General features: G+C 37.8%; 1 protein-coding gene across 1 annotated transcript; it reads right to left on the minus strand.

Moving 5' to 3' along the window:
- Positions 1 to 2,750: 2,750 nt before the first annotated feature.
- LOC149166175 (S-adenosylmethionine decarboxylase proenzyme-like) lies at positions 2,751 to 3,905 on the minus strand. The gene has a single exon (XM_089430081.1). The coding sequence runs from the start codon at positions 3,903 to 3,905 to the stop codon at positions 2,751 to 2,753; it is 1,155 nt and encodes a 384-aa protein (XP_089286207.1).
- Between the last annotated feature and the right edge of the window lie 7,621 nt (positions 3,906 to 11,526).

Raw genomic sequence — 11,526 nt, forward strand, 5'->3', positions numbered from 1 at the left:
CAATGTCAAAATTATAGTGAGCTCGGAAGGCTTCTCTCCAAGCTTTTTGAGCATAGGAATAAAATCTTAAATCAAATTAAATAATTTTTTTTTAGGTTGATAGACCAATGTTTGGTCTCAGGGGACATTAACCATCATCATCATCATCAATATAATGATCATTTTCTTTATTTATATCCATATATATATATGAATCATTATTAATTAATTAATATAATCTAATATTTTTTAATTTCTAAATTATTTCTATTTTTACGATATTGCATTTCTATTAATTTAAGATTGGTTGAGTTTGACATTTAATAAAAAGAAATTATTTATTTATTTTATTTTATTTTATTTTTAATCTTTATATAATTTTATTATTTATTTTGAATCAATTTTATTTATTAATTAATATATTTTGAATGCTAGTTGAAATAATATTTGAATATTTCTTAATAATAATTTGTATTTATGATATGATTATTTATTCTATTTAAAAAAAAAATTGCATCATTTTCATTATTTAATCTCTTGTTAAGATCGCATTCTTTTTCTTAGTTTTGATGATGAGCCACATTAGATGGTTCAAAACGTGTAGATACAATAATTCTAATATGATTTTTACTAAAAGAAATAGATAAAATATGTATCACAAAAGCTTGAATTCAGAAATCAATACACTAGAAAACATTATTTTTGAATGTGAGAGCATAAAGAATAGGAGAAGTGATGTGTTTCTAGAGGTGATGCAAATTGTTCAATATTTGGATGGCCCGTGAATTGATTACAAAAGATATGCTTACATTTGAATTGGAAAAAATAAAACACTTAATGGAAAAATAATTCAATGATATAACTAATATTACCTCAGAAGAAATTAGCAAATGCTTAGTTGGCTTTGTTAATACTAATGATGAGAAGTCTAAGTTAATTACACAGTTATAAGAAGAGGGGATCGAGATAGAAAAGCAATTATTGAATCAACATGTGATGCTAGAGCTTACAATGGGACCTATGAAAGCATTCATTGAAGCTAAGTTGAAAACATTTGTTCAACATGTCATGCATCCTTAATACAATTGATAGTGAAACAATTAGCTTATATGCATTTACATATTGTAATTGTCCTTAAATATTTGCATATTAGTTTTCTATTTACTAATATTCAATCATCCTGATTTATTAATTTTTTTAATGTCACATAGTCTAGTTTCTTCCTTGTCTTATTTTGCAGTTCCCTCTTTCTATATTATGATTAACACAATTACATTTCCTGAATGCAAGAAAAAGTAGTTAAAGAGATTATAGAGAAGATACCATAATATCATAGTGAATGAGCTAATGAAGTGGGCCATTAAGCATTTTTATTGCAGATATAACTGATTCTGGTTGAGAATAATTGTTCTTAATGCTATGTATATGAGCTTTTTTGCACTTTTTATTATGTTTATTTATTTTAATCATAGTTATGATGATTGAACTTGGAAACATAAATAATGTTGATTAAGTTTATGTTTGTTTTGGCTAGCTTTGAACATAGATGCCTTGTTCAAGACCAACTTTTCCTACAATAAAATATATTACTACCATTCAATATTAGAAACTTAATTCATAAGTTTTGTATGTGAAAATCATTATGCCAATACTTATATTCTTAGGAACACAATGCATCTTTGCTCTTGCATATCAGCGTTCTTACTTCTAGTAGTGTTCCATTCTACACCAAAAGATCAACATCACATACGTGATACAATTCATTTTCTTACTCAAGCAGTAGTTCTTCTATAGGAAACTTGGATTTTCAAATAGCTTGAAATCAAACTATTATTCCATTATATATCTACATCACAACCATTCTAAGTATTTCATAATGTTATTTCATAATGTAATGAAACATTTTTTCTAACATCCCAAAGGGTCAAAACATAGAGTTACATAACCACACACTCCATTAATGTACATGATAACCACATACTCCATTAATGTACATGATGGATTCCACTTTGTTATGTAGGATGGAGGATTTATGTCACTTAGTAGTTATTTTTTTTATTAACATTCAATTATGCAATTGATTATTTCATACATGCACTCAATACATCAAGAATATGTACTACCATAATTCATATTATGTGTCATGGCCAAATCATACCATAATACCATAGTAATTCATAAATGCATCATAAGCATTCTAGTAATCTTTACCTTTAACAGAAAGCTTCTTGCCTTTATCATAACCAACTAAATATTAATAACAAACTTGCTTTCGTATATCCAAAATTCCATACGATTCTCACATTGACTGACTGGGAAAAACAATCTTTCAACTGTACATTCTTTATCAACAAACTCAACCAGATACGATGGAATCACTTCTCGTATCCTCAGAAACTATTGGAACAATACTCATGGACACTTGAACACAATGTAGTCGCTACATCTACTTCATACGGAACTGTAAGGTCTTTACATAAAACTAAATTATGTAAAAAATATACAACATGCAGAAAAGCAAGATGTAGATCACATTCGAATGACCAGTTATAGAAAAGTGATCATAGATACAATTCCAGTAGGTAGAAACAAGATTATGCATGTTTGCTTGACCGTAACTTATTCTTTTGTTGAACGACGCTATAACACTCCCGCAACGCAGAGAACAACATATTGCACTAACAAAGTGATGACTTAACAAAACTGATCAGACCGTGAAGCAAATGCTAGAACATTATAAAGCCCACTCGGAAAAAAGCTTGATGTGTGTATCAATCTTTCAGGGCATCGCACTCAATATGCTTCTTTGCCTTCTTTTTCACTCGCAAATAATCATTTCCTTCACGTTCCTCTTCCCGGGCAACAGAAGCCAATTTAGACTCAGCATTGCAAATTCTGTAAGTGCAATATATAACACTACCCTTCTTTGTAAGCTCCTGTTGAGCTATCATTTCACAAGTATACCCCTGCAGACAAATTGGTTTGGTCCATGAAGATTGACAAGCGCCAGCATTGACATGAACTGCAATAGAGAATATCATAGGCTTGAAACAACTTAACACCCTCTCCACCAATGCTTGCAGATCACAATCCTTAGGATCATAACCCATGGCTTCAAAACTTGCATAACTGAAACCATCTTCCGGAGTTACATGAATTGTAGATAAAGCCGGTCCTTCAATAGAATTCATGGAGTAACCGCAAGGATCAAATTCAAAATCACAGACTTTCGCCTGAGGAAGAATTTTCGATATACCGGATTTAAGTGTCATTTCTGCCGCAGAATTACAATGATCCTTGTAAAACAACGAAACTCGCTCGCGGTCCAGATGGGTCATGCACATCTCCACTGTAAAAACTAGGTGAGACGCACCCTCTGATGCGAAATCATCAGCAGAAGCGGAGTAGATATGCCAGTTGTAAGACGTTCCAGAATTTCCCATAACATAAGCCATCCCACCAGATCCGAGAGCTCCAAAGTACTTATCCAGATATGACACTTCCTCAGAAAAGCTCCGGTGAGGAAATGGCTGTGCTCCGGGATGGATGAATGTTCCACGAGTGTATTTAACATTTTTAACAGAGAGAGACAGGCTGCTTGCATTGCTTAATATCGGAGGGATGGAAAGCAGCAGCTTGGTTGTCCCGCAGGTTTTGAGAATGATCTTGAATGGGTAAACAAAGAGACTCGACTCTGACAAGAGATATGAATCAAAATGTTCATTAGAGAGCTCAGAAACTATTTTGCATTCAGCTGCGTTGAGCATTTCATCCAATTGGGTTCGAGTGAGTGCCCTTAGGCCCCTGCCCTCTGATTCAGTAAAAAATGAAGATGCAAAAAACTCAATCTCTAACCGTTTTTCAAATCCTTCGAAACCAATTACAGTCATCGGGCCGGCAACCACTTCTTCACAAGCCATATCCATTTTGAATTGCGGCAGAGATGGAATTCAAAACAAGGAAGTTTTTCAAAGCGTTGGGGGAGAAATAAACACTAGTACAGTGGAGTAAAAAACTAATACGACAGCCTTGCAGTAGAGTTGCAGATTCCTAAGCCCACAGACAGTTCCCACTCTAGGAATACCCCAACAAAATATTATGATGCTTCTCGGACGCACTGCACAGAAATGAAAACCAAAACCATATTTGAGATTCTGTACAACAAAATATTAAAACAAAGATCCTACATTCGTCTCAAGCCTAGCAATGAAAATTATTCAATATTTCTCCTAAAATCCATGAATGCATCTCTATAGATTCAGTAACAACACAATTGCAGCTAAATGGGTCGATGACGACCTAAAACAAAAAACTTGCATTGATCAATTCCTAGTAGAGGAAGAAAACCCACGTTGGAGTAAGCAGCAGTGCGGAACTTCTGGATGCCACCGCGAGGTCGAACGTCTTCAGTCTTGTATCCCAAGGGAGTTTCGTATTGCGAATAATTACTATTAAATTTCTTCCTCCCACCTTTTGCGTCCATCACAACATTCGGCCTTTCTGAATTAACACAAAACAAGCGACATCAGGAGTAAGCCCAACTGACAAAAGTATGGCATCTAAATAACAATGACAGAACACGCATTGAAAATCAGACCTTAAAGCAAAATAGATGTAAGACAAGCATCAGAGTTGTCCAAAATAGGCCTCCGTTCGCTGAAGGTCAGGGAAACAATGAACCCCGCGAGAAAACCCTGTAAAAATAAGGGAAGAAAGATGTTGTCCTTCAAGAGCGTATTGCGAATTCAGTGTGCCTATATATACAGAGGCCAGGAACATTTGCGCCGACCGGAGAATCTATATTAAGATAGTCCGTCTGCTAATGGAGTCACGTGACGCCTTCAGCCCAACCATCTATCGAGGATTCCGCACTTTGGTGCTTTTGCCAACTGGCAAGGAGCGTTTCTTAGAAAACAGCCATGCTCTTACATCTCTTCCACGACCATATCTTTAATTCAGAAGTAATGTAAATTAAGAAAACACAATATATTTATTTGTAAAATTATTGTAAAATAAGAAAGGACAGGGAGAATGAGCATTTCGACCATAGAAAATTTTAGCTGCACATTTTGAGAATTGAGCTTGTACTTGGGTTTTTGGATTTTTAAATTTATATATCGATTTGGAAATAAAAGATATTGATATTATGTCGAATTTAGATATGTAACTATATGAAAAAAAATTGTTATTCGTAACCATTTAATTTGTATTGATTTTAAGTTTGTTTTTTAATGATTTTAACTTTGTTTTTTTAAGACTATTTGATATTGAAAAGACTCTATTGGATCACTTTAAGGGGGTGCTCACGGAAAATCAGAGGGATAGAAGGGAGGCAATTCGTAACATCTGCGGGGAGATACCAAGACTCGTTACAGAGGACCAAAATAAGGCATTAATGCGGGCAGTTACCATGGAAGAGGTAGAAGAAGTTGTGATGAATATGGCTAAAAACAAGGCGCCAGGGCCAGATGGGTACACAATTGAATTCTTCCAGGCAAGCTGGCACTTTCTAGGCAAAGAAATACTGGAGGCAGTGGAGGAATCAAGAATCAGGCAGCGAATATGGCCAGGTATTAACTCAACTTTTTTCACATTGATCCCTAAGAGTAAAACATCAGAAGAACCACAGGGTTTCAGACCCATAGCCTTGTGTAATGTAATTTATAAGATTATATCTACATTGATTGCGAAACGGTTGAAACCTCTCCTCCCCAATTTAATTGCGCCTGAACAAACTGGGTTTGTGGAAGGTAGGCAAATTTTGGATGGTATTGTGGTATCTCAGGAAGTAATACATTCGTTAAAACAGAGGAAAAAGAAAGGGATGCTTATGAAGCTGGACCTGTCTAAGGCTTATGATCGATTGAATTGGGATTACCTAAGAGCGGTTCTAGAAGCTTATGGGTTTGAAAACAGGTGGATTGCTTGGATAAGTAGTATGGTCTCCACTCCGAACTTCTCAATTTTGGTTAATGGGATACCTACAGATACGTTTAATGCCACCAGGGGCATCCGACAGGGGGATCCAATTTCGTCGTTCCTGTTCATACTGGCTATGGAAGGATTAAGCAGGAAAATTAAGAAGGAGGTCAGGGAAAGAAGGATCAAAGGCATTCGATTATGGGGAGATAATCTGATCATCACACATCAACAGTTTGTTGATGATCTAATGTTGTTCGGAGAAGCGTCGCTCAGAGAGGTAAGGGGTTTCAAACATGTCTTAGAAGTTTTTATGAACGCTTCAGGTATGGCGGTTAATAACGATAAATCTTGTACTTTTATTTTTAACTCCCCTGAAGCTGTTAAGGCCCATTTAACTAGAGTGCTAGGCTTTAGACAGGGAGAATTACCCACAAAATACTTGGGTATTCAGCTAGATATCAACTCAACGCGCATAAAGAATTGGCAAAGTTTATTGGACAAGATCCGGAAAAGATTAGATAGCTGGTCGTTTCGAATGTTGAATATATCAAGTCGAGTTGTTCTTTTAAAATCGGTATTACTATCTATCCCTATATACCCTTTGTCAATTATGGCTTCCCCCAAAGGCGTTTTTTCTAAATTAAGAGAAATATTGTGTAAATTTCTTTGGGGGGGACCTAAGCAGCAGAAAAAATGGACTTTGGTTTCCTGGCAACATGTAATCAGGCGGAAAGAGGAAGGAGGCCTTGGTGTCAGGGATTTGGAACTAGTCAATAAGATTTTAGGGGCGAAGTTATGGTGGAGATGGGTGCAGGGGGGTGCGGATGTATGGAAGAGAATATGGAATCAAAAATATGATATGCCACGCTCAATTGCAGGACGCCTCCGGGTAGCAGAAACTCCACGGGGGTCGCAAATATGGGAATTAGCAAGAAAGAATAACGATCTGGTTCGGGACTTTGCTTTTTGGGAGATTCGTGAAGGAAGTTCAGTGAGGTTTTGGGAGGATGGATGGCAACAGCGTGAGCAGTTGGCAAGAAATCAAATCTTCCATGAACTACAAGCCGTAGCGCAGGGGGCAGGAATGGAATACGTTAGGGATTATTGGAGACGAGCAGACTTGAATGATATGTGGAGGATATGGAAAAGACCGCACGAATGGGACGCGAGCAGCAGTCTGGAAACTCAACAAGTGTATATCAGAGAAATAGATTCGCGAAAAATTAAGATCAGGGCAGGCAGCGATATCCTTAGATGGGGTAAAGCAATGCAAGGTATGTTCACAGTCAAAGAAGCTTATTACTGGATTACGAAGGAGGAAAGGGTGGACGAACCAGTTGATTGGAAAAAGATTTGGGAAGGTAAATGGTGGCCAAAAGTAACACTTTTTGCATGGTTGGTGTGTAGAGGAAGGATCTTGACTTGGGACAATTTGCAGAAACGAGGAATGATTGGTCCATCCCGGTGTTATCTGTGTAGCAAGGACTTTGAGAACCAGGAACACCTATTGAATAGATGTATGTATACTCAGAGTTTGTGGGAAGAACTTCGGGTACTCTTTGGCCAGTCAAACAGAGATCCCGACAGTCTGAGGAATACCATTTTACAATGGGGAAAGGGGCATTTTCAAAGTAAACTTATCAGGAGAATATGGAGTCTAGCGGTTGGTTTTGTAATATGGGAGGTGTGGAAAGAACGGAATCGTAGAATTTTCAGAGAAAGATGCTGCTATGAATCAATAATTTGGGACGAAGTCTACCGATCGATCAGAGAGACGATCTTATCTGAAACCGGGAGTGAAGATGACTGGAAATTAAACTTGGACGAGCAGCGAATACTATCCAAATTGAATATTGACTATACAATTTTATATCCCAACACTGACAAGCTTAATAGGTACCGCATGCAGAGCCCAAATCATTTTCACTTCCCAGGAGACAGCCGAATTAAGTTGTCCTTCGATGGCGCATCAAAGGGCAATCCTGGGCAAGCAGGATGGGGAGGTATTTTCCGTGATTGTAGAGGGATTTCAAGGTGGGCATATGCAGAATGGGGAGGAGAAATGTCCAATAATGAAGCAGAGTTATGGGGGGTCTATCATGGATTGCGAATTGCAGCAAGAAATGGATATCGAAACCTTGATATTGAAGGTGATTCCCAACTTGTGATCGAAATGTTAAAGAAATTAAGGGGTGGCAAAAGATGGGACCATGTGGCGAAAAGCTGGAGGACAACAGCGATCATACAGGACATAGAAGGTCTGATGCGGACGGTTGACTATATTACATTCACTCATGTTTTGAGGCGAGGTAATAGGGCTGCTGATTTCTTAGCCAATTGGGCATGTGGAGAGTCGAATAGGGCGATGGACGGTAGTTGGTTAGTATTCCAGGAGGATCCACGGTGGAATGAGTTATCATCCATCTTAAGACAAGATAATGATGAGGCGATCACGCTTGACAGGACTGATTAGCTGCCTCCTCATAATGAATTGGAGGGGAAAGGACAGGTTCATTAATGATAGCACCGGGGGTATGTCAGGCGGAAAGAATCGATTGTGCGGACACAACCAACCTCCCTAGGAGCCTAAGACTCCCTAGTGACAAACAAGACAAACAAGAGCAATCCTTCTCTAAACATGCATTTACTATATGGGAAATCAAGTGTTTAGATCCTACCTGTAATCCAACGCTGTTGTAGCAATCCAACCCCGCTGATCCGGATGAGCTCCTCCTTCACTTTGCAACCTGCATACACTAACAATCAAACGATTAAATAGCACTTGATAATCTCATAAAATAAAGCATATTTAACACATAGACGAAGGAGTACATGAAACAACTCATAAATAACAAGTTATTGAGAAGAGTGGACTCATTTGCATTAATAGGTAACAAAAGGAACAAATACAACCTGAGCCTTGGTGTTGTGCAAGTCCCTCCGAGGGTCCATCAAGAGTTCTCCTTTACTTTGACAAAGCTCACCCACTTCCAAATAGAACAAGCAAAGATGGCAATCTCTCCTCACAAGCTTCTAAATGGGAGTCCTAATTCCTGCAGCATTTACCCTTAGAAATGTATAGCTTTCAACCTCTCCTCCTTCTGGCCCAATGCCTGTATTTATAATGTTCAAGAGGAAGTTAATCAGGTCCACCATCAATGGTATAATACCCTCTTTGGATGGGATAGCTCCCTTATTGATGGGATAAGTTCCTCTTTGGTAGGAGTGCATGAACCATCTGGAGGCGCTCAATACACGTCGAACAACCTTCTAGAATTCTCTAGAAATGACCACAAGTGACTTTTTAAAGATGAAACTTGCGCATTTTAACCTTTACAGGTGGACGCACCTGCCCCTTTACATACAGAGCGTCCAAAGACGCAGCTTTTGTGAACATTGGGTGCGTCCCCGCAGGTAAGGTTGAGAGAACCTGCATCCCCAGAGATAAATACATTTATAAAGACTTTTCTCTCTTTTTGGAGTTTGACATGGAGAGCAGAGGCATAAGACTTGCCCAGGAGGATAGCATGACTGTTGATAGAGCCATACTAACTGTAAATAGTCATGGTGACATTTTTTAGTGTAACAGATTGCCCCCTAAAGTGCGAAGCCTGTAATAGATTAGGGTTTTGTATTATCTAGGAAGGGTGAAGCGCTTTATCATTTCAAGGATTATCTCGTGGAGAGCCTGGTCAGAACCTGCAATTTTCAACACAAAATACATGTATAAGATTATATCATCACTGAGGTAGGCATTCCCATACTCAGATTAAAACTTTAACTAACAGACTAACTACTCTGATACAGGAATGATCTTGCAGTACATCATAATCATAGACTTTTGTAGACACAGTATGGGCGCAGCCATCTGTTTATGATTAGTCTACTTAGATAATGAATACAAAACTCCTCGCAGCCTAGATGGTGGAAACTAGATCCAGGGTCTTCATTTCTACTTCCCGAATTGGTACGATTCTAGCCATGCGAATAAATGAGTCGATGTCGAACATGGTAGAAACCACTTGATTACCAGTCGATGATGTAAACTGTTAACAAGTGTGAGAGAGACCACCAGTAATGTCAATGGTTCCCAAAGTACCTAGTACAATCCATGAGATGTGAATGAATGAGTTGATGTCGAACATTTCATGGAATCCTTCGATCGAAAGTCAATGATGTAAACTGACGTCAAAGGCGAGAAACCTGCCATTGATGCATACAGACTTCAAGGTACTGACGATTTCTAAGTCATCTCTCTAGATAATGTGCTGATGTCGATAGAAAGTGACGCGTTGTAGGCAAGCCTGCAACACGAAATCATTGTTCAAGTTGAAGAAATGTTGCTGTAAGGACTGACTCAGGGATGGTTAAATGGATGACAAGTATTTTGCAGATGAAAGTTTTGCTTGCAGACCTCTTGAACACATAACGATACAACAGATGGCTTGGTGATAAACGACTCAAAGTTAATCCCCGGAACCCGGCTGAAGACTTTCAAAGTGGTTTGATCAACTGTGAGGTAAAGGATTTCCCAACCCAGGTGAATGAAAGCGTCGTGTTCAAGAGTGGTAATAAAGTTTCTTCTGAGACAAAAGGTAACAAATGGGCTCATTCTTCTCTCTTTTCCCCCACCATTTCTGGCAAGTACCTCTTTATTTTTAACAAGCTTGAGGAGGATAACATATGCTTGATTATAAGCTCATCCTTCGGATGAGTCCAACCTAGTTTTGATTCGAACCCTAGGAAGGAGTGGTTCGTTCCTGTTTGTAATTGAACAGGTCCTTTACTGTGAAATGTTTAACAAGCCCAGTATAGGAGAAACTTGGCGTTTTTCAATTTTAGACAGTCTGAAGAACTTAAGAAGACTCCAAGTTGAAATTTTTCGTAGATTTGTGTCTCTCAAGCCCGAAAAAGTATAAAATAATACCTGGGGGAACCACTTGATCTTGCGACCAAGGAGTACTTGCATAATTAGTGCCACTGACCTGAAAAGTAAAAAGTGATCAAGGACACATCATTTTATTTCCAGTATCGAGTTTGAAACGGCAAAAACCCGGCAATCTTTTCATATTTTAGGAGTCAGAAAAGGGCTTAAAAGATGACTCTGATGTTTCACTTTTTCGTAATTTTTAACGAGTTTGAAAAAGGGATAAAAATGTACTCATGGTTTTCACTTTTTCGTAAGTTTTAATGAGTTCGAAAAAATGATAAAAAATGTACTCATATGGCCGACTTTCAATTTAATTTACGAGCAGGAAAAGACGGAAAGGACTCGGCATTTTCATTTATTTTACGAGAATGAAAAATAGCAAAATAGTCTCGGGATTTTCATGAGTTTAACGAGTCTTGAAAATAACCGAAATTGACTCGAGATAGGTTTCATTTTTACAAAAGCTTGAAACAGAGAAAAATTATGCTTCGAAGTAGTTTCATTTTTTCACAAGCTTGAAACAGAGATAAAACTGTGCTTGATGCCCCCTAAGCATAACTGCTAGAGCGCATGCCCCCCCCAGCTTCATTTCATTCAACCAGTTGGATGAAATGAAGGTTGAGTTACGAGATCATTTGAAAGACTCGACCTAAAACTATAAGAAAATTACGCAAAAACTGAAATAAGTAACCTAA

The sequence above is a fragment of the Pinus tabuliformis genome, chromosome 5_1 (assembly GCF_031772625.1).
Source record: "Pinus tabuliformis cultivar Carrire ecotype Pingquan chromosome 5_1, CPIR1, whole genome shotgun sequence".
NCBI lineage: Eukaryota > Viridiplantae > Streptophyta > Pinopsida > Pinales > Pinaceae > Pinus > Pinus tabuliformis.

Bases quoted from the DNA above. Each gene is read 5' to 3' on its own strand.
- LOC149166175 (XM_089430081.1), bottom strand. From the start codon at position 3,905: ATGGATATGGCTTGTGAAGAAGTGGTTGCCGGCCCGATGACTGTAATT.